This window comes from Canis aureus, chromosome 13 (assembly GCF_053574225.1).
Source record: "Canis aureus isolate CA01 chromosome 13, VMU_Caureus_v.1.0, whole genome shotgun sequence".
NCBI lineage: Eukaryota > Metazoa > Chordata > Mammalia > Carnivora > Canidae > Canis > Canis aureus.
Window position 1 is genome coordinate 42,018,458 of NC_135623.1, and position 24,516 is coordinate 42,042,973.

Genomic DNA, 24,516 nt, shown 5'->3' on the forward strand with positions numbered 1-24,516 from the left:
AAATTACCTAAACTTGCACTCTATTATAAAGTAAGGGCCCAGTGCTTGACTATCTGAGGTTCTTAGTCTTCACATAATCAGAGCAAAAGTTGTCCAAGCCTTTAGTTATTTAGAAATAAGAGATGCTGAACATGTTGCCCAGTTGCCAATTTTGAACAATTATTTTCTCTGTCCTATGCAATTTTTATCTCTTCAAGATTTCTTCCTTTAAAAATCTCAAGGTAGGATGTGGTACAAAGCTTTTTAAGAGATTAATGTTAAACATATCAAATGAACTATTCAAGTTAAACGGTACTTATATATCATAATACACTGCTGAATTCAGATTTTTGGTAAGACTTTATTAGATTCTGGACAAACCTGTTTGTTGCCAAATCATCATTATAAATCCCAGCCATCGTTTTCATGTCAACAGTACTGAAGTAATTTAAACATACTATTTATAAAGCTGTCATTTTCATGTATAAAGTTGGACCATGCCAAATAAAGAACAATTATTAAATCTTAATAAATCTTTGGAAAAATAGAAGTTCCATTAGCCAAAGTAATGTCTATTCTGAGCCCTGTAACACACAAAGCGTCAGGAATATCAATTAGTGTAATTGAGTATTTAGGTGATACTTTGATAGTTCACAATGAATGTAGTAGTTTAACTCCCTTCAAGGGGCAAAAGTAACTTCAGGTATGCAAATGGCCTGAAAGAAATTTTTTTTGGTATGACTATCAGTGAAGAAAGTATCTAATTAAGAATTTGTATAGAAAATACCTACAAAAGATAAATATAAAATGATGCCACCTGAACTTCGGTAAAAGATTGCACAAATTCATGATCTGAGCCAATTTAGACATCAAAATATAAAAGGTAATGCCAGTCTGAAGTAAACACAAAGTTTAAAACTCTGAAGTACTTGAAAAAAGTTACTTGCTGTCATTGATAGTACATATTTATGCTAATCTTGTCTCTGTAAAAAGAGCTTTGTTGTAGATACAAAATGTATAAACAGTGCACTGATTCCTAGGTAAAAAAACAAGCTCAAAATTGTAAGCCCTTTAAAAAAGTATATATAAAATCACAAGAAGAAAGCCCCACTGTCTTTGGATCAGCTTAGGATTTCATTAGAAGAGGTATCAGCTTCTTCATTGGGATGTTGGCTACCAGACAGGAGTTCTGGAGGCAAGAGTTTAGAATGTCCATTCTCAGTAACTCGCTGGGTATAAAACAAGATATAAGCTTGGGCCTTGCATACTTCATCCATAGTGCACATGCTTAGCTTGGAATCATTGCAGTGTACCCAGAACCCTAGAGTGAAGCACAGAAATATACCTTAGGGTTTATAAAATAACTAAAAGTTTCAAGTATAAATTAAAATGGATTTAGGGGTATTAGTTTCAGTGCGAGTTAAGTTTCTTTGAGGAGAAAATAATTATCTAGCCAATTCACTTTTATTACTGAGAAATACAGCTTGGGCTGTATGTTATTCTGGAATTGTCTGCCTTTCTTCTAGAAGTAAATCTGAAGTTTAAAAATCTGATTAGTTCACTTGACACGACCTTTAATTCTAGGTATAATCTTGCCAGTTAATGCTTCTGCTGCTAATCATACCGTAAAACAAATAATGTACAACTTACTCTTGGTAGTTCATTGTTAAATTAATTGCCTTCATAGATTATGTGGGCTTTCTGTCCACGCCCCTTTTCTGGGTGAGGGGAAATGGTACAAACGGGGAGGCTCAGTTTTCGTTCAGCAGTAGTTAAGGAAAGGGGAGATAAAAAGTGAAACCTAAATCACTTGTGCTACCTATGAAGACTGTCCTTGAAGGTCCATGGAGGCAGTAAGGGAAAGTGAGTTTTGTTAAAACCTGAACCCAGAGTTTATTCTAAATATGTGATTCCCCAGTTCACTTAGATGCTCTGTTTAACAAAGATAATTAGAAATCAGTGAATAGAGGACTTCCCCTTAGAAATGTGCTTGTAAGATAGCACTGACTTCATTAATGTGACCATCCTTATTATCCTATCGCTATAGCCTTTGAAAGTCAAAACTACTATCCTGCAGAATATAGCCCATTTTCTGCATAAATTCTTGTTTTTTTATTAACTGCAGAAGTATTCTTGGAAAAAAACAAAAGGTCATGTGGCTTCACTAAGTGGCCAATTTAGAAATCATAAAGCCTAAATTCTAGCTTCCAAGTCTGACCCAAGATAAAATACTTTTCCCCATCTATACCTCCTTCAGAATTATAGCAGTAGGCAGTGTAGTGTCCTGAGCCAAATCCTTTCCCATGGTGCATTACTACAGCAGATAAATCATAGATAAAACATTCTGGTCTGAGGGATTTCAGGGATTCCCTGCAGCAATAAGGTTCCATGTTTAAGATTTCTTCAAAGCCAACATGAACACCAATTTTCTCTCGGTTATTACGTCCCGACCACCTGTGAACAAACCAGGGTAAAATTATCAAAAAGTGTACTAGGTTCAGACAGTCACAATAATAGACTTAGGCCTCAGTATAGAATACAAAGTATCATATGTAAAATAATGTAATTATAAAATCCTTTTTATGCTGAAGTGGGCTATAAATGGAAGAATTTAGGTTTATTAAACAGGTCTGATTAGGTTTTAAAATATCTGCCTTCTGGGATCCCTGGGTGGCGCAGTGGTTTAGCGTCTGCCTTTGGCCGAGGGCACGATCCTGGAGACCCGGGATCGAGTCCCACGTCGGGCTCCCTGCATGGAGCCTGCTTCTCCCTCTGCCTGTGTCTCTGCCTCTCTCTCTCTCTATGTCTATCATGAATAAATAAAATCTTAAAAAAAAAAAAAAAAAACCTGCCTTCTGTAGTTAGATGATAATATAGGAAGAAAATGAACTTTTCATCAAAGGAAATTATGGCCCTATAGCAGTTTCCCCTTTCTAATATATTAATTCAAGGTACTAATGGGTTTTTAATTCTCTGTTGCCTTGTCACACCATGAGGAGGCTACCCTAGAAGCTAGAATTTGTTCTTGTGAGACATAATCTGGACCTTTCTTGGCTAGATTTGGGGAAAAAGCAGGACAAAGCAACGCACTTCTAATTTCAGAACGCTTGAGAGCTCTTCTAAGGGAAAAAAAAAAAAAAAAAAGGAACTGGGACCCTGCACTATACTCACTAGGACAGACATAAATAATGCCTCTGTACTGTCATTTGCTCAGTCTGATGGTCATGCTTCCTGATACTGGACCAAAGCATAGCAAGCAATGTTTTCATCATACACATTGTATGAGCTGGTGCTACAGGGGAAAATAATGTGTTGTTCAAGAAATTGTAATGCAGCTTGGTATGCGGTGGTGAAGAGACTACAGATATACATAGATGAAAATATGATAGCATTAAAGCATAAAACATGAAGCTATGATAAATAACAGTGGTAGAGAAGGAGAAAGGTTTTATGAAGCAAAATTACTGAAAATGCTATTAGTACAATATAAAATCTATGGAACTAAAGGTGAGACTTGCAAATTAAATTATCTGTTGAAGTAGGAGTCATATCACAAAACTTAACCATGAAATCTTTTTTTTTTAAAGATTTTTATTTATTCATCAGACACACACACACACACACACACACACACACACACACACACAGAGGCAGAGACACAGGTAGAGGGAGAAGGAGGCTCCCTGCGGGGAGCCCCACGTGGGACTCGATCCCGGGTCTCCAGGACCATGCCCTGGGCCGAAGGCGCTAAACCGCTGAGCCACCCAAGCTGCCCTTCCCCATGAAATCTATAAAAGATCCTATATTCAATGTACCTTTAACTAGTCAACATGGAAGACCAAGCATGTAAAAAAAGGGGAGGGGGGGGTGGGACTTGTTTCACACACATTCCTATAATTCCTATCATTCAAAAGATTATTTCAGTTCACCATAAAATTCAAACCTGACATTATCTAATAATGCTAAATAAACACTTGTAAACCACCTAAATAGACAATACTCATTCCTATGGATTAAGCTGGGTGCCCAGGTTTTTTTCCCCGCTGATGGAAATACAGTAAAATGATAAGAAAACCCTATCTCCCTAGTTCATAGTGGTTTGCTTCAAAGAGAAGGGAGAATAAGGACTGGGAGGCACACGTGGGGAGTAGTACTAAGGTACTAGGAATGTTCCATTTTTTTAATGCTTTTTCAGAGGTTCCTGTATGCCCCTCCCCAATCCTGTTCTCCCTTTTATCTTTTATATATCCTATACATTTTATGAACTGGCAAATACAATAGGGCTTTTTGAACAAATGAAGGAAAAAGAGAAAGACAAATGTGGTAAAGGCAGCATAAACAAAATCTCTGAATCAGTAACAAATACCGCATGAAGGGTCAAAAAGGTTTTGGGTAAAAGACGGAAAGGGATAGAGTCAAATAGGTTTAACTCGAAAGAGAGCTTCAAATATCAGATTACAACAGCAATTATAAAGAACAGGAACTCTTCAACAGATTACAGTAGCCAATTCAATGCAAATTTAAGTAACAAAAATTTAAATCCTTTCAGTTCTATCTTTACAGAATCTTATTTATGCTCTTACCTGTCCATGCTCCCTGGCCCTTCTTACCTTACCATGAAATACAAAATTAACCTCCTAACTAATCTTCCTGTTTCCATTCCACTTGATTTTATGCATAATGACAGGTCTCACCTGATTTCACTAAACCTTTTGTTGTGTACACTTCCCTGTTCCTTCCTCCATACCTTTGTTCATGTTGCTCCCTTGGGCTGAAGTGCTCCCCCTTCTGTATATGCCCCATTCATTCACTTAATTAACATTTGTTGGGCAACTACTATGCACAGAGCTCAGTTCTGGGCCTTGGGATACAGGTGAAATAGACAAGGTCCCTGTCATTACTGCCAGAGGGAGAGAAATAAGTAAATAAACTACTAATTGCAGATAGTGGGTTTTACCATTTAAACAAAAATAAGGGACACCTGGTTGGCTCAGCAGTTGACCATCTATCTGCCTTTGGCTCAGGGCAGATGTGATCAAGTCCTGCATCGGGCTCCTTGCATGGAGCCTGCTTCTCCTCCCTCTGCCTGTGTCTCTGCCTCTCTTTCGGTGTCTCATGAATAAATAAATAAAATCTTTAAAAAATAATAAATAAATAAACAAAAATAGGTAATGTAATGAGGGTTAGGTGGTGCTACTTTTAAATAGGATGGTCTAGGGCAACCTGGGTGGCTCAGTGGTTTAGCGCCACCTTCAGCCCAGGGTGTGATCCTGGAGACCCGGGATCGAGTCTCATGTTGGGCTCCCTGCATGGAGCCTGCTTCTCCCTCTGCCTGTGTCTCTGTCTCTCTGTCTCTCTGTCTCTCCCCGCCGCCCCGCCCCCACCCCGCCCGTGTCTCTCATGAATAAATAAATAAAATCTTAAAAAAATAATTAAAAAAAAGAAACTTTAAACAAACCAAAAACCAATGTGTGAAAAACATGATTTCAATAGTTTCAAATCACAGCACATAAAGTAACTTAAGAATAAGCTCTAAGGTTAACGTAGTTATTTCAAGGTGTGAAAATCCATATGCCTTGCTTAACCAATAGTTATGCAAACTAATTCACCTGTTTCTGAACACTAGAGATTTTTTTTTTTTGTTAACTGCTCTGAATTGAACTATACAATACCTTAGATATTTTCCAAGAATGAAGCAGTTGGGCCACTCTTAAGTTAAAAATTTTAAACTTTTATACCTAAAATATGCTGAATATTAAACTCTATAAGCAGAAGTTTGCAAGAATAATATTACTACGCAGAAAATGTGAAGGGTCTACTCATCGTCAATCCAGGGAAGCTAACCAGGGTATTCTTATTGAATACGGAAGATGTCCATGGGTCAAGGCTAGAGATAATGACAGAATTTCTTTGTCTTTAAAAAAAAAACCCAGAAGTAGATAGATGTTAAGTCATCTGCTAGCCGAATATATACTATTAAAATCTGCTTCATCATGTGTTAAGTTTTGAAGCACTATAAGCAAAAGGAATGACTAAATGAGAAGTGTATAGTTGGAAGAGAGACTGGCTGGCTCAGTAGAGCATGAGACTCTTGATCTTGGGATTGTAAATTCAAGCCCCACATTGAGTACAGAGATTACTTTAAAAATAAAAAAATCTTTAAAACAAAAGAAGTGTGTAGTTGGAATATTACTACTACTGACCTGAATCGTTTGAGATGTAGTCTGAGAACCTGAGGTAGGTGGCAAATCATAAGCTGTTTTTGTGCTTCTGTGAGTACAACTGATTTTGAAGAAAACCTTCTACGCTTTGCTGTGACATCAAAGACAGAATGAGAATCAAATTTAAAAATACAAAGAAATGCTGAGTGGACTTTAGATACTTTAGAAACATATTATACTGTGCTAGAGATAAAGACATGGCCTTGTTCTCAAAAAACTTGTAAGTACAAACACACACAATTTAAGAGCTAGTTAGGCAGACAGACACATAAACAATTAAGTATCTGATTTAATATACTCCTACAAATAAGGCAACAGAATGATCTAGTGCTGTAATATTTAAAAATGAATTTGACTATTCCAGTTAAAGAAAAAAGTTAAAACTTTCCCTAAACATACTTTAATATACTCTTCCCAAATTCTTTGAAAATATCACGGTCAGTTCATTTACTGAGGGAAATTGGAATTCCAGGGGGGGTGGGCCCTTAATAGCTCAGAATATTCTTTCCTACTTCCTGATAAAGCAGTCCTCTTCCAGCTCAGAGCCTGAGGCCTCCCTCAGTGTCTTGCTTTTGCTGTTTTCATACCAGATCTTAAACAAGTGGCACTTGGGATTCTGTTTTGTTGTCTCTTCTGCTTCTCTAGAGGTCTACCTAAAGCTTCTGGCTGGGGCACTATTTACCAGAGCTTGCTCTGGACACCCAGGAGCGGTCCTTCAACGTATACAAGAGCTCTGACTCCAGCCACAGCAGCAGCTGCTTCTCCTAAGGTGGAATTAGTCTCCCAGGAGGCTGTCTTCTAAGCCATCTCCACCTGCCATAGGTATCCTGTCTTCCAGGTCTCTGTTCCTGAGACTTGTGCTGTTCCTGAGACTCTGTTCCTGTTCCTGTGCTGCTTAATGTCCTAGACCTACTTTTGGATCACCTCCCTGAATGTATGGCCTCAAATACGGCTATATACGTGATGTCAACTCCCTGACTTATAATTTTAAACATTTGCCTTTATGTATTAAATTATAACAGCTCTTATAGGACTTTATTTGGTAAACCCAGTAAACACATAGAAACAGGTTATAAAACCATATTCTATATTCATTCATAATATCTTTCTATTCCCAGATTTGGTGTTGGAGGCATCTAGAACCATTCACATTTATGTCCAAGAAAAAAATTACTTCATCATTCGAATTTGATAAAGGTTTTTTTCAAACATTATAAATCTTAGGCTACTTATCACAGAGTTCATATTAGCACTCAGAAAATGTTAATAGAAGGCATTCTAAAAAAACCATCAATTGATGTGACATTTCTTCAGTGCTGGAACATCCAATATTTCTTTTATATTACCTTTGAAGTTTAGTATCTAAGATCCAGGATCCTTTTTTTCAAACATGGAAATTAGAGAACACCTGAATACCTGGTATTCTAAGATACCACATGCATACTGATAGAGAAGATAAAGATACCAAAAAGACACAGCAGATCTGTCATAGTTTCATACACAATTTCCCTGGAGTTTGATGCTTTCCTTTAATTGAAATTACTATTTCAACCCCCCAGTGCTGAGTTCCTGGGTTCACCTCTAGTAGAAAATTTCTCATAATAGATCTTAATTGTCTGTTTCTTCCATTAGGTATGTGAGCACCTTGAAGGTGTTTTATTTCTATCCATAGCAATTAGAATAATGAATATAGAAGAGATAGCAGATGGTTTTTGACTAAATCTTTGTTTTTATGAAGCCAATCTCCATAGCAGCAGTCCAGCTATATATTTCCTTTAATAAATATATATATGCATATATATGTATATGTATATGCATATACACACTTATATATGTATATTATCTATATATCAAAAGGACTGTATAGATAGCAAAAGGACTCATAAAGCAAACATTTTATTTAGTACTAAATACCATGCTTTCCTTTTACTATTCCCTATTGCCTCTTTATTCTGCCTCACATATTAAGTTCAAATTTCTTATTAATCTTTTCCATAATTGACTATGAGATCAAAAAAGTTTAAAGGTCATCAATAAGGGAAAACAAACACATAGTTCACCAGCGCCAATTATAAAGTAGAAATATCTATCCCAGTTTCTTTTGATGAACCAACAAAGTTTACTTCCATAACTGCTTTCAGGATATCTCTCAGCTTTCTCTCAATATAAAGTCTCTACTTACTGTTACAATGGTCACATACGTAGATTTTTCCTTCTAAAGCTTCAGTTTCTGTGAATTTGGCCAACATTTCTGTAACCAGACATGGCTGGGAAGCAGTATCTTTTCCACTGCATTGGTATCTTTCTGGAAATTCCAGTGATAAGTCCCAGAAAGGTTCTATGGTATTTGATTTGTTGTCACATGCAAGACATGTAACCTGCAAATAAAAATAATTAGTTCCTCAGATTACAATCCCATCAAAACATTTACTCCTTTCACTCTAGAGGTCACTCCCAGTGAATTAGCTTTTCTTCTGAAAATGCACCATCAAAATTCTGAGTAATCTGCTTTTTATATACTTTCAGGAATTTTTTTCATTATTACAATTTTTCCTTTCGATGACTATCATTAAACTCATTATGTACTCCAAAGGCATTAATCAAATCTGAATGTAGGTAAACAAACACCTGTGGACTCATTTAATTAGGTATACATTGTGTGTGTGTGAAACTGATTTATGGGCAGCCCCGGTGGTGCAGTGGTTTAGTGCCGCCTGCAGCCCAGGGTGTGATCCTGGAGACCTGGGATCGAGTCCCAAGTATGGCTCCCTGCTTCTGCCTGTGTCTCTGCCTCTCTCTCTCTCTCTCTCTCTGTCTCTCTCATGAATAAATAAATAAAATCTTTAAAAAAAAGAAACCGATTTACACGCATTTAATGTGTTTAGATTATTAGCCTTGTATTTTGCCCTTTCTCCTTCCTCATCTTCCACTAATTTTCTCCCCCCAAATCCCTATAGCTTTTTAACCATGATACAAACAAAATACTATTTGTATATTTTTATATATATTGGATACCTACCAACTGATAATTTCAAAAGACAATACGTTTAATGTAAATGATGTCATACTATCACTTAAAGCAAACGTCACTACATTAAAATCTTCATCAAATACAGGAACCACAAAGAACATGGGGCAGTTTTAACCAGTGAAGCACTCAGCAGGATTTAATGCCAACAAACACTGCACAAAACTGAAGACAGACTCTATAGATCTAAGAATCCCTACATGATACATTACTAAACTCTTTTATAAAAGAGAGGTTCCTGGAACAGGCAATGAAATAAATAAGCCATGTCTAATGCAGATTCTAGATTTAACAAACTGACACAAAGAAAAGAATACTCTTGGTGTTTGGAAACTCATTGGGCGGGGATTTAACCTTTTGAGAACAGCTTCTTGAATAAAAAAAAAAAAAGAAAGAAGAAGCCATTCCAGGAACCAATCATCTGAATCTCCTTGGATGACTGGTTTCCAGTTTCCTAAGAGTTTATTATGTGTCTGAAGGGAAGAGAATAAAAATTATTATGCCAGTTTTTGGCTAATTTCAAGTCATCCATAAAGGGAAAAATAAGCACATCAGCACCTTGCATTACTTGAAATAGAAAATAGTAACTTTCTGGAAAGAAATTTGTAGTCAAGTATCAAAAGTCTTAACTTCTGACACCAAGCAATTTTACTTCTAGGACTCTGTCTTAATGAAATTGTTAGAAAAAAATGTATTGTGACATTATAATAACAGAAAAAGTGGAAATAGTTTATAAGTCAACAATGCAGGAATGGGTAACTAAATTATGGTCTCTACATATAATGGACATTAACATGCTGTAAAAAAAATATCAAATATTTTAATGACCTTTACATTAATAATGAAAAAAAAATCAGGTAAATTCATCATGACCACACAGAATGAGAAAATATAAATGTACAGAAGATAGGGGCATGTGGGTGACTTGGTTAAAGTGCCTGACTCTCAGCTCAGGTCTTGATCTTGGGGTCTTGAGTTCAAGCCCCATGTTGGGCTCCACACGGAGTTTACTTAAAATAAATATACAACTTTAAATAAAAAAATTTAATCTACAGGAGAAGGAAAACCAGAGGATATATACCAAAATATTAATAGTTTTATGTGTGAGTTGTGGGGTTATGGGACAAGGGGATGATTTCTCTTTTACTGCATAGATTTACTGTATCATATAGGTTTTTTTAGGAGTATAAATTACTTCTACTTATAATCGTTCATTTTAACTTTTTCAGTAGGCTCTGTGCCCAATGTAGGGCTTGAACTCATCACTCCAAGGATCAAGAGCCACGTGCTCTACTGACTAAGCCAGCCAGGCACTCCTATTAATAGTGCATTTTAAACTTCCGTATAAAAATGATGAAAAAATAAAATTGCATGCAACACAAGAAACAGCTCTTACTTGCTAAATGGCACAATGTAGAATCTTTACATTGCTGAAACATTAAGTGGAATAAGTGTCACAGATAAACTCTAAGGAAAATTATATTTGAAATACTTAAACTACAGGGGCACCTGGCTGGCTCAGTCCACAGAGCACGTGACTCTTGATTTCAGGTTTTGAGTTCAAGCCCCATGATGAGCTTTAAAAAAAATTTTTTAAATATATTTAAGCTACATTCCAGAAAAGTATGCTATAAAGATGGTATCATTACTGTGAAAGTTGAACTGAGGAGAAGAGGCAGGTGTGCAAGGGGAAAGAAATGACCTAACAGCCCAATTACCTAAAACAGAAAAAATTTTAAGCTCTATGCTATGGAAAAGTAGAGAGCCTTTTGCCTACTAATAGTTTACCAATAAGTCCACTCATTACAGAGAGTTATTAATTAGATGGGAGATTCTGGTTTTGTGATTCCTTTTCACAAGGCAACTTTTACAGCTGTAATTAAAATAAAGGAAACCATTCAGGATTTTTCTCAATGAAATCGTATTTATTTACTTTAAAATTTCCCTATTTGTTTAAGTTTTCAGATCTTATACCCCTTTGGTTTTATAGAAAAAAAGTCCTCCAGGGCTACTTCTTGGATCCTGAGATTACTAAAATCCATTCCCAGTACAGCAGCATCTTCAAATCTATTCTCTGTGGAGTTAAACCCTCTCTTCTCAATCCCTCAGAAAATGAATTTAATATTAACCTAAAAGGCTGTTTCCTGATTCCCCCCACACACACACACAAAACAAAAACAAAAATAAAAAACATTGATATCATAGATGAAAAACTTTCAGTGATTCATGAAGGAAACCTGTAAATGAGTGAAACACTACGTGAGCTGACTTCTGAAAAAGCAATTTTTACCTTAAAAAAGTCCTAGCTCTAACACACTAGACATACAGAGAAAAGGTATATTTTTAGGCTTCATTTTATGAATTCCCCAAGATGAAAATGAGATTTTAAAAAACCCATACCTGACTAAGAAGTTGTCCATGAAATATGTTATTCACAACATTCAGAACCTGTTTGATAAGTTTTCTTTGAGAAGTGGGGATAAGAGCTGGTAACCTAGTACCGGTTGTCTCTAGTTCATGTTGTATTTTATCCAAAAGTTCACAAAGAAATTCCTGAGCATCTTGTTGGGCATAACCACGAAAGGCTGGAATGAGTCTCCACACGGAGTGTAGCATAGCAAATGGTGAGACCAAGGCCCACTTTCCAGACCACATGACTTGGAACAAGGTATGCAATTCATGACAGAGAGAAATGTATTGTGAACTGGACTCCCTTGGCTGAATAAGTTCCATATTTCTACTCTTGGATGCTCCACCACTTAGTCCTAAGGATAAACTTGGATGTCTGGAGAGAGCACTGCATGTATCTTTTTCTTGGCATTCATTCATTTGATATACTGCATCTGTGATTGGTGGATGCTTATAAGGTGACCTTGTCTTATCACCAGCTGTCACAGCCAGCCATCGGTTCAGATCAAGTTTTAAAAAACATTGCCGAAAAATAAGTAAATGACTCAACACTTGAAGAACAGAATTCATATAGCAAGTATTTCCCAAATTTCTCAATCCTGTTACACCAGGGGTTACTATTGGCCTTCGTTTACCTGAGGAGTCACTGGCTTTTTTTAATCTTACATCTTCTGAGGTAGATACTACTTTATCTTTTGCTGGTGATGCTGGGGTTTGTTGTGGAACTTGAACAGGAACTATTTCTACGGTAGTAGACTGAGCTAGACTTTGCAAACGTAAACTCTTTCTTGGATGTATATTTTCCAATTCTGCTTTAACTTGATACTCTAATTCTTGTTGTCTTTTCTTCACTTCTCTTTTTGCTATTTTCTCCTGAAATTGTTCCTCTTGCCTTTTTCTTCCAATGGATGATTGTTCAAACCAAATTCGAAATATTTTACCCATCAATATCCTTCTCCTGTGCCACAGGGCAGTATACATTTGATCTTCATTTTGAAGGAGAGATTGGGTGCCATCAGGTAAGTAGTAAGTATCATCACTTGTACCCACAGACCGCAAAACCCTTCCACTACGAGTGGTGCACTGATAATTTTGACTTTTGATTGCACTTAACATATTTCGTAGCAACTTCAGGTCTCCAGTTGCATTATCATTTAGAACATAATCATCACAAAGGTAACAAAAAACATACATCTCATTCACCTCCAATGCAACAGGATGACTGCTTTCTTGAAAGTGCTTGAGTGCATGTTCTTCAATATATCTTCCACAGGCAACATGAGAACAGCTAAGGCAGGCCCAAATTGACTCAGTTGTATTGCAGTCCACACAATGCCACTTCTGAGGGTTGAGGATGGAATGGTCTTGAGCAAGCTGCAACTGCCCAATATGTTTGCACTTATCCATTGTTAACATTTATTTAGTCTAGCTGAGAAACACATAATCCAAACAAGTCTCTGTTCACGATACCTGAAGCATCTGAAAACTAAGCAGAACAATACCATTTTTAAATAAAAGAAAGCAGTATCTTTCTTTTTTATAAGGTATTTTTCCAAGAATAATTTTATAAATTTGCTTCCTTTCCTCCCAATTTCTGGGCTGCCTGTCATAAGCCACAGACAGTTCTCACTTTTCTCTTGCTCTGGAGGTCTCTAATCTCTCATCCGCCTTGCTCAGAGAGAACCACACACTTCACTTTATTTTCTCTAATGGGTTCCCTTTGAAAACTGTTTTTAATTTTCTGCCACCATCTACTGGTAAAGAATGGGTACTGACCCCTTTTCAATGAACTAGAATAAGATCCATCCTCCTATGTAACAGTTGAGGGCAATTTATAAAACTACATTCCCTTTCTTAAAGGGACTCAAATAGATCTTACAAATATCCACATTTTGAGAGCCTTATCAACATAGTTATTAAAGCATAACCACAGTGTAAAAGCATGAGTTCTGAAATAAAAACTTAAGAGATAAGAATTCTACCTCTGCCACATACTGTTTGTCTGATTTGAGCAATTATTTTAACTTCTCTAAAATTCTTCTGTAAAACAGGGAAGAATCACATCAATTTCAATGAAGAATTGAGATAAAATATTTGTCTACCACATACTAAACACCCAATATAAATGGTAGCTATAATGGCAGTTATAGGGCAGCCCGGGTGGCTCAGCAGTTTAGCGCTGCCTTCAGTGCCTTCAGCACTCAAGAGAGTGATCCTGGAGACCCGGAATCAAGTCCCACGTCGGACTCCCTGCATGGAAGCCTACTTTTCCCTCTGCCTGTGTCTCTGCCTCTCTGTGTTTCTCATGAATAAATAAATAAAATCTATCTATATATATATATATATATATTATGGCAGTTATAGTGTACAAATCTTAATATTCTATTTATTTAAATAAATCACAATATTCTACCTAATTACCATTTTAAATTTAGCTTTTTGCTAGTAAATCAATAATGACCTTCAATTTATGGCTTTATAACATACTTTTAATTTGATAGACTTTACAATTTGCCTTAGGGAGGGAGGAACACAAAAGAGGAGAATTGTGTTTGAATGGCCTCTTAGGAATGTGCAAGGATACACAGGCAAAGAGAAAAAAGGAAGAATATGAAGTGGATGACAATATTATGAACTTTTACATTCTGGCAGGCCTACACACTATCTGAAATCATAAGCTCATTCTAAAAACAAAAACAAAACCCCCCATCAAATAAAACAAATGAAACCTATATGGTTTTGACCAGAAACATGCTCCTTTATCATAATAGAGTCAGGAATACTTACTTCTGCTACAAGTATCTAAAGATAGGGCACCTGGCTGGCTCAGTTGGTGGACCACATGACTCTTGACCTCTGGGTTGTGAGTTTGAGTCCAATGCTGGGTTAAGAGATTACTTAAAAATAAAATATTTAAAAATAAAAATAAAACTAGTAAACTGAAATCTAGTTAAAAAGTAGGGATCACAAAATAGTTCCTTCACTGATTTAACGCAAATCAATCACAAATTTCAGGTCACAGGTGAAAACCTAGTTACAAAACACTCAGATCATTTTATGTAGCATGATCGATGCTTTAAGTTTTTTAGGGCAGCAAGACAATATGAATTTCAGCAGTACTTGCAGATGCCACCTCCAGGGCTCTAAGAAAGCTACAGAAGTGAAGCTAATTTTTGATTCCTTCCCACCTCTTTTTTTGTAAAATCTCCTAGCAATCAAAGAGGCCCTTTCCCTCCACTTAACTTTTTCAGATGCTGGGTGTATCCTGAATATGGACTTAAGGCTGACCAGTCCTGACCATTACATGTGCATACAAGAGCATATTTTAAGTTTATTTCTCTTCCTCCAAAATTTCCTAAAGTCCAAAACCTATTCAAATATAGCATCTTATTAGAACTGCTAGTATTCAACAATAATTGCTAATGGCAAAATTAAAACATCAGTGATGAATATTCTCCATTATCCTAAATCCTTCCAGGTACTGAAGCTAAATGCTCATTCTTGACTCCTCTTTCTTTCCCCACACCAATCCTTCAGGAAAAATGGTTGGTTTAAATATTTAAAATATTTAAAATTGGTTTATATATTTAAAAATATATCTAGAACCTGACTACTTAGTACCTCCACTGCTCTCACCACGCCAAGCACAATCAAGTCTTACCTGGATTGCTGCAATAAGGCTCCTTAAATGGTCTCCCCACTTTGATTCTTGCTGCCACCAAAAGTTTACACAGCTACAGCACACTCTGCCTTTGAACCCAAACCACCAGGGCCCAGACCTGACATTTTAGAGGGTCCCTGCTTTTTAGGATGTGGTTACCAGCACACATCCCTAACTCCCCTTTTGGACTCCTTCACCAGTACCTGGAACCTCAAAAGTTCCCTGCCCCAATCATCCCCAAGCCTGCTTCCAGGGCCTGTGGGCAATAAAAAGCCACTAAAGAATTCTGAAGAATGACATGATCAGATACATAGGTTATAGATGGATCTGAAATGGCAGATCTAGATACACGGTGAGTGATTATAAGAAATTATTACTCCAGGGCAGCCCCGGTGGCGCAGCAGTTTGGCGCCGCCTGCAGCCTGGGGTGTGATCCTGGAGACCTGGGATCGAGTCCCGTGTCAGGCTCCCTGCATGGAGCCTGCTTCTCTCCCTCTGCCTGTGTCTCTGCCTCTCTCTCTGTGTCTATGAATAAACAAAATCTTTAAAAAAAAAAAAAAAAGGAAATTATTACTCCAGATATTGTATGGAAATTAAAGCTGCAGCGGCATTGAAACAAAGATGGGAGCAGAGGTAAATTAGTGTTACACACACATTGGCTGAAAGGACTGATAGAATATGGAGAGTAAGAGAAAAATCTAGGGCTCTCTTCTATTTTTATTTATCTTTTATTTTTTAAAAAGATTTATTTGAGAGAGAGTGAGAATGAAAGAGAGAGCACACAGAGGGAGAGGGAGAAGCAGATTCCCCCTCTGAGCAAAGAGTCTGACATGGGCTTGATCCCAGGACCCTAGGATCATGACCTGAGATGAAGGCAGACACTTGACCAACTAAGCCACCCAGACACCCTTCTACTTTTATTTTTAAAAAGATCATATGGGGGGATCCCTGGGTGGCTCAGCAGTTTAGTGCCTGCCTTCGGCCCAGGGCGTGATCCTCGAGTCCTGGAATCGAGTCCCACATCAGGCTCCCTGCATGGAGCCTGCTTCTCCCTCTGCCTGTGTCTCTGCCTCTCTCTTTCTCTTTCTGTGTCTCTCATGAATAAATAAAATCTTTTTTAAAAAATCATATAAAAATAAAATTAAAAGGATCATATAAAGAATACAGAGATAATTTAAACATTTATTTCTGTAAGTCAGACAGTAATTATTAGTTCAGCTTGAGATGAAGAGAGAAATGCCATTTATCTGTACTCAAGGGAAATTATTTCATTATAAAAATGTTTTAAAGGTTTGAGGGAGGGATCCCTGGGTGGCTCAGCGGTTGGGCGCCCACCTTCAGCCACTGGCATGATCCTGGAGACCAGATCAAGTCCCACATCGGGCTCCCTGCATGGAGCCTGCTTCTCCCTCTGCCTGTGTCTCTGCCTTTCTCTCTCTCTCTCTCTCTTTCTCTGTCTCTCATGAATAAATAAATAAAATCTTAAAAAATAAAATAAAATAAAATAAAATAAAATAAAATAAAATAAAATAAAATAAAATAAAATAAAATAAAATAAAATAAGATTTGAGGGATGCCTAGGTGGCTCAGTGGTTGAGTGTCTGCCTTTGGCTCAGGGCATGATCCTGGAGTCCCCGGACTGAGTCTCATGTCAGGCTCGCTGCATGGAGCCTGCTTCTCCCTCTGCCTTATGTCTCTGCCTCTCTCTCTGTGTCTCTCATGAATAAATAAATAAAATCTTTAAAAAAACTGTTTTCCTTTGAAAAAAATTTTTGAGAGAGAAGCAGCAAAAGAGAGAGCACAAGTGGGGGTGGGCAGAGGGATAAGTAGAAACAGACTCCCCGCTGAGCAGGATTTCCCAGACACAGGACACAGGGGTTCAATCCCAGTCCCGAGCTGAAGGCAGAGGCTTAACTGACTAAGCCACCCAGGAGCCCCTCTTTCTAAATTTTAAAGGTGGTATGAGTTAACACTTTACACAAAATTCAGAGAAGACTCAAAAGAAAAAACCCTACAAAGTATATAGCCTATTTTGGGGTTATTCATATTTTCAAATATCTAGAAATTATGAGCATATTACTTGTATAAGTTTTAAGTAGGTATACATATTAGTGTATGATTTAGCTATATGTATGTGCTAAATATAGCCTCTTTACTCCCTTTAATATATTCTGCAAATACATGCCTAGATATTACTAAAAAAATCTATTTAGATAGTAAGAACTTCCGCACCCTTCAACATGATTCTATTCAATAAAAAGTCATGAAAAGGGTGAAATGATTATCAGATGCCATCTCTCTGGGAGGCAATATAGCAGTGGAGAGGTATCACAACAAAATGGTTAGAAAGCACACTCTGAAATCCAAAAGCCTCAATGTTAACATGTGGCTGTGTGCCTTAGACAAATTATTTATGCTCCAATCACCTCAGTTTTCTTATCTTTAAAATACAATAGTAAGAACACCAGCAGGGTTGTTGAGGGAATTTTATAAATGTATATGTATAAAGCACCTAGAATAAACCCTGTCACTTAATTATGTGGCTCTCAGTACATGTTAGCTGACAATACTGCTGCTGCAGCTGCTGCTGTAAATACACGTTTCCTTCTAGTTTTATCACTTTTAGCCAAGGGTTCATTCTTCTCACCCCAACTTCTCACTTTTAGCCAAGGGTTCATTCTTCTCACCCTAACTAAGGTGCTAGCTGATAATTAAGATGTTAGCTGAGAACTAAGGTCTGACCTCTACCAGGGTATTTGCATTTTAAAAGAGGATCTCTTAAAGATAAAATCCTTTAAAAAATCCAAAGAAGTGAAAACCAGGGTTCCCTGGCTAGCTCAGCTGGTAGAACCCAAGACACTCTTGATCTCAGGGTTGTGAGTTCAAAGTGCATGTTGGGTGTGGAGATTACTTCAAAATAAATTTTTATTTTTTTAAAAGATTTTATTTATTCATGAGAAACACAGAGAGAGGGCAGCCCCGGTGGCTCAGCGGTTTAGCGCCGCCTTCAGCCCAGGGTCCGATCCTGGAGACCTGGGATCAAGTCCCACGTGGGGCTCCCTGCACGGAGCCTGGTTCTCCCTCTGCCTGTGTCTCTGCCTCTCTCTGTGTGTCTCTCATGAATAAATAAATAAAATATTAAAAAAAGAAAAAGAAAAGAAAAGAAACACAGAGAGAGGCAGACACATAGACAGAGGGAGAAGCAGGCTCCCAGCAAGGAGCCTGATGCAGACCCGATCCCAGGACCCCAGGATCACGCCCTGAGCCAAAGGCAGACACTCAACCACTGAGTCACCCAGGAATCCCCAAAATAAATTTTTAAAACCAAAACCAAAACAAACACACAAAGAAGTGAAACCAGAGGCTGGAATGACAGATCAGGAGATTAATATTTTAGAGCAGGGGGCCCACCCTGTTTACTTATGAAAGAAACCAAGAGGGGGCATACAACCAAGAGAAGGGCAGGGAAGTAAGCAAGAGCTAGCAAACAAGATTGCTGCCTGAGATTTCCAGCTAGCACTGCTGCTTAGAGCCAAAGCTCAAAGACACTTACTAAGGTATCCCCAAAGGGGCCTCAACACACAAAGACCTAAGAGCTGGGAGGAAAGCAAAGGGGGATGGGAGTATTTTCTTGACACTTCCTATTTTCCTCTACTGGGTTCAGAGCACTTCTTTTCACTTGCTAATCCACTGTGGAGAAACTATGTATTAACTGGTTAGTTTGGAGATTGATTATGTAATTTTTAGCAATATATTCACTTTAAATAGAGATAACCAAATATTTCTGCATCCTCATGTAGAATCTGATAAAATATTACCTGTCCCTGTATATAATAGCAACACACACAAGTCATGATGTTTTGAACGAAATCTATAAAGATTAAAATAATATATATACTATCATTTTGTGTATTTAAAAAATGTTTCATACTTAGGGATCCCTGGGTGGCGCAGCGGTTTGGCGCCTGCCTTTGGCCCAGGGCGCGATCCTGGAGACCCCGGATCGAATCCCACATCAGGCTCCCGGTGCATGGAGCCTGCTTCTCCCTCTGCCTATGTCTCTGCCTCTCTCTCTCTCTCTCTCTCTGTGACTATCATAAATAAATAAAAATTAAAAAAAAAAATGTTTCATACTTAAAATTCCAATGAATATCTACGAAATGTGTTTTTTGAAACCAGGTACGCTATCTTTATTTTAAAGACCAATTTATAAATATTCTGAGGGCTTTGTCATTCTTCACTGCTTAAAGACAATTAAAATTTTCAAATGGCTCAAAGAAAACCATTTAAATGATTTAAGCTTTTCATGCCCTATAACTAAGCATTTTTATTTTTAAAATTCCCTAAAGTTCAAGAAAATAATTGTATTTGACTTATTGAAAGCTGATTATTTTACAGAGGGTTAACATATAATTAAGGTAATTACAAAATAGAAAGCTAAAATGACTAGAAGAAAAATAAAACATTCAATTTTATTAAATATGGTATTTTTAGTTAAAAATTTATATCATAGAAAAAATCAAATATCATTAGTAAAACATTTAACTTGTTACAGTTCAATAAAACAAAACTGCTCATGCTTACCACCCAGTGTAGAGTGTCTGAAATTAATTTTAACCTACTCAAATTATAGCCCTTTGCATCATACAATCCAGGTTTTAAGCATGTAGTAATACCTTTCTGACATCTATTTCAATAGCTCATCCTATTGGCAGTTCTAAATAGCTGACCACCAAAATCTTTCTGCATCAGTCTCAGGCACACTGCAAAACTTAGCTTACCAATACATCTTACCTTCACAGAATTAGTTCCTTTTCCAATATTCTCTTATTAAAGATAGTATATCATCACTGAAGTATCCAGAATAGGTTTTGTTGTTTTTACTCCTCCCTCCCATCTTTTCCACTCAAACATTCAATTTGTCACCTATGGATATAAGGTTATTACTTCCCAAGTCTTTATTTCTTTTCTTTTCTTTTTTTTTTTCTTATTTTTTTTCAATTGAAGAGTTTTATGGACTTTTATTATATCATTCCTGAGGTACAGCAGTAACATCCAAACTGGTTTCCCATCATCCAGGCTCTTCCTGTACTATCTTGGCAAATTAATCTTCAAGTTTGCTTTGACGGTTTTACTCTTAAAATCCTGTTCCCCAGGGGTGCTGGGTTAAGCATCTGCTTTGGGCCCAGGATCAAGCCCCATGTCAGGCCCCCTACTCCTCCTCTGCTCCCCCTCCATAGTCCTAACATATAAAATCTTAAAAGAAATCCTCTGTTCCCCATAGTCCAATAAAACAGATTTATGAAGTTCCTAGCTAGCTCACTCTGTAGAGCCTGCAATTCTCCATCTCAGGGTTGTGAGTGTGAGCCCCATGTTGGGTCTAGAGATTACTTTAAATCAATCAATCTATCTATCTATCTATTATCTATCTATCTATCTATCTATCTATCTATCTATCTATCTCTTCTAACTTCCTAAAGGACTTGGGTTGTACCAAATGTGAATCCTTGTGTTTGTGAATATACAGTTCATACCCACTGAACTGTTGGGTAGGTTCCCTATGGCCAGTGAGGGATAATATCTCAAACAGATTTTGATCATCTTAGCAAAAAAAAAAAAAAAAAAAAACAAAAACTGTATGAAGATCCTTCAGGATTTTTTTAAAGATTATTTATTTATATGAGAGAGAAAGAGAGCATCAGAGACAGCACAAGCAGGGTGGAGGGCAGAGGGAGAAGGAGAGGGAGAAGCAGACTCCCCACTGAGCAAGCAGTGAGCCTGATGAGGGGCTTAATCCCAGGACCCTGAGATTATGACCTGAACTGAAAGCGGACACTTAACCAACTGAACCACTCAGGTGCCCCACTTCATGTATGCTCATGGTTTTAAACACCACTTAAATGATGACAATTACCAATCCTATAGGTTTTATAGCCATCTTGTTCCAGGTTACCCAATTCTTGGCACAATCAACCAACTTGTTTAAATGCAGGTTTTGCTTCAGCTCTCTTTATAACATTTGAGTAAGTGGTCAAGAATAGGAAGTCAATTATACTTCAAAAGAGAGAGAAAGGAAAAAGAAAGAATAGGAAGTCATGGATCACTAGTGACCAAAATTGTCCTCCATCCCCCTCAAGTGGCCATTTCCCCCTCAGAGTCAGTCAAGGCAATTTCCTGATATTTTGTGATGTCATTATCCTACTTTCTCCATCCTTAACCACAGCCTACCACATGTCTTGTTCCATTCTTTGTGCTTTCAGATACCCAAATAGATTTTAAACAAAAGTAAATGGAGATATACTTCCCCACCCCTAATTAAGATTGTTTTAGGCATCTGGCTAGCTCAGTCTGTATACATTCAACTCTTAATAGAGCATTCAACTTTTTTTTTTTTGGCAGGGGGGATGACACACACAGGTCTTGATCTCACAACTCTGAGATCATTACCTGACCTGAAATCAAGAGTCAGGAGGCTTAATGGACAGAACCGAGCCACTCAGGTGCCCCTAGAGCATTTAACTCTTGATCTTGGTGTTGTGAGTTTGAGCCCCATGTTAGGAATAGAGATTACTTAAAAATAAAATCTTTAGGGCTCCTGGGTGGCTCAGTTGGTTAAGCATCCGCCTTGGCTCAGGTCATGATCTCAGGGTCCTGGGATTGAGCCCCGAGTTGGGGCTCCCTGATCAGTAGGGAGTCTGCTTGTCCCTCTCCCTCTGCCTGCACCCCTACTTGTGCTTGCTTGCTCTCAAATAAATATTTTTAAAAATCTTTTTAAATTTAAAAAATAAACAGGGGCACCTGGCTGGGTCATTTGGTGGAGTGTGCGACTCTTAATCTTGGGGTTTTGAGTTCAAGCTCTATGTTGGGTGTAGAAATTACTTAAAAATAAAATCTTTTGGGGATCCCTGGGTGGCTCAGCGGTTTAGCGCCTGCCTTTGGCCCAGGGCGCGATCCTGGAGACCCAGGATCAAGTCCCACGTCGGGCTCCTGGCATGGAGCCTGCTTCTCCCTCTGCCTGTGTCTCTGTCTCTGTCTCTCTCTCTATTTCTATCATAAATAAATAAATCTTTAAAAAAAATAAAATAAAATCTTTTTTTTTCTTTTAAGTAGGCTCCATACCCTGTGTGGAGGGTATGGAGCCAACATAAGATTGAACTCAGGACCTGGAGACCAAGATCTCAGCTGATATCAAGAGTCAGAGGCTTAACAGACTGAGCCACTCAAATGTCCACAAAATAAAATCTTTAAAAAAATAAAAAATAATAGATCAAAAAGTTAAAAAAGATTATTTTAGGTTTTGGTAGGATATGTAGTGACCCTTTAAATATATATTTATGCTCCAAATATAAATATTACTAAGAGCTACAAATATCACTGAAAAATTAGAAGGGTAGCTAATATTTTATTCAAAAATTAACAATCCGGGGCACCTGGGTAGTTCAGTAGGTTAAGCAACATCTGCCTTCAACTCAGGTGATGATCCCAGGGTTCTGGGATGGAGTTGGGCTACCTGTTCAGTGGGAAGTCCACTTAGTCCTCTCCCCTCCTCCCCCCAACTTCTTGGTCATGTGTGCATGCTCTCTCTCAAAAAAATAGATAAAAGGTTTTTAAAAAATTAACATTCCACTATAAATTTGTTAACCTCAACAAAATGATCTTTTCAGCTGGCCACTCCCTTTACACCTTAAGACACTTAGAAAGAAACCATGGGGGGATCCCTGGGTGGCTCAGCGGTTTAGCACCTGCCTTCAGCCCAGGGCGTAATCCTGGAGACAAGAGATTGAGTCCCACATGGGGCTCCTGCATAGAGCCTGCTTCTCCCTCTGCCTGTGTGTGTCTCTGCCTCTCATGAATAAATCAATAAAAAAAAAAAAAAAAAGTGACACACAGAACTCAGTGGCTAAATGTCTGCCTTCCGCTCAAGGCCTGATCCCAGGGTCCTGGGATCTCCTGAGATCCATGGAGTACCACATTGGGCTCCCGGCACAGAGCCTGCTTCTCCCTCTGCCTAAGTCTCTGCCTCTTTCTCTGTGTCTCCCATGAATAAAGTAAAAAATCTTTAAAAAAATTTTTTTAAAGTGACACAGAATGAGGGATCTGGCTAATATACGCTCCTAAAAATAATCTGTATTTTCAAATCTGAATAAATGCTAAACTATTTTGCTTTATTAAGAAGCTTCTCCGTTTCCATAGCTCATACTTTGTCAAATGATCATATAAGTTGCATTTTATATAATTCCTAGTGTGTCTCATAGCACTGTTGTACAGTTTTTAAAGATTTATTTATTTATTTATTTATTTAGTAAGGGGTTGAGTAAGGGGCTCTTGGTTTCTGCTCAGGTCATCTCAGAGTGATGACCTCAGGCTCTGTGCTCAGTGTGGAGTCTGCTTAGGACTCTTTTCTCTTTGCCCCTCTCCTTGTGGGTGTGTGTGCTCTCTCTCTCTCTCTCTCTAAAATAAATAATTTTTTATAAAAAGAATATTTAATAAAATCATGTTACAGTAATCATCTTTATCTTATTAGAGAACCTCCCAGAGGGACAGATATTAAAGAGCAGGCATATGTTAAATTTTAACAAAGCTAATTTTTATAACAAAACTTACTTTTTAAAGAAAGATTTATTTGAGGAGGGGAGGGGCAGAGGGGGAGGGAGAAACCCAAGCCAAATCTGTGCTGAGCATGGAGCCCCACACAGGGCTGATTTCACCCAGAGATCACGACCCGAGTCAAAATCAAGAGTGGGCTGCTTCTGACAGAGCCACCCACAAAACTTAATTTTCTTTTAACGGTACCAAATAACCTAAACAGATCCTCTAAAAGCTATTAAAAGTAGGGAGACTTATTATTTTCCATAATAAAAGATAGGAGGAAATGGCAATTTCAACAGGAAGTAGGCCTTAAAAATTACTAGCCACCACAATCTTTGCATGCATTTGGATTAAGAATGAAAATAACTTTATCCATAGTAATTAGGGCAAACCCTACCCACTCCTTATGAGTAGTTTACAAATTTCCATTTATTTTATGGAACTACCATAGTACCCTGTTATCTTAAGAGATGTTTACAAAATTCCAAGGGAGGGCAGCCCCGGTGGCGCAGCAGTTTAGCACCGCCTGCAGCCCAGGGCCTGATCCTGGAGACCCGGGATCGAGTCCCACATCGGGCTCCCTGCGTGGAGCCTGCTTCTCCCTCTGCCTCTCTCTCACTCGCTCTGTA

At 37.8% G+C, this 24,516-nt stretch overlaps 1 protein-coding gene across 10 annotated transcripts in view; it reads right to left on the reverse strand.

Moving 5' to 3' along the window:
• Nucleotides 1–320: 320 nt before the first annotated feature.
• Nucleotides 321–24,516, reverse strand: part of USP44 (ubiquitin specific peptidase 44) — a 53,286-nt gene continuing 29,090 nt past the window's right edge. For 8 of the 10 annotated variants that reach the window (XM_077845864.1, XM_077845862.1, XM_077845868.1 and 5 more), the window contains 5 exons: nt 11,629–13,123; nt 8,383–8,578; nt 6,183–6,291; nt 2,228–2,433; nt 321–1,300 (listed from right to left, as the gene is read on the reverse strand). In XM_077845864.1, the coding sequence (XP_077701990.1) occupies nt 1,101–1,300; nt 2,228–2,433; nt 6,183–6,291; nt 8,383–8,578; nt 11,629–13,053 (2,136 nt within the window). In that variant the 5' untranslated portion in view covers nt 13,054–13,123 and the 3' untranslated portion in view covers nt 321–1,100. Of the gene's footprint in view, nt 1,301–2,227; nt 2,434–6,182; nt 6,292–8,382; nt 8,579–11,628; nt 13,124–20,092; nt 20,225–24,516 lie in introns of all 10 variants that reach the window. The other 2 variants (XM_077845865.1, XM_077845863.1) reach the window with 1 other exon arrangement.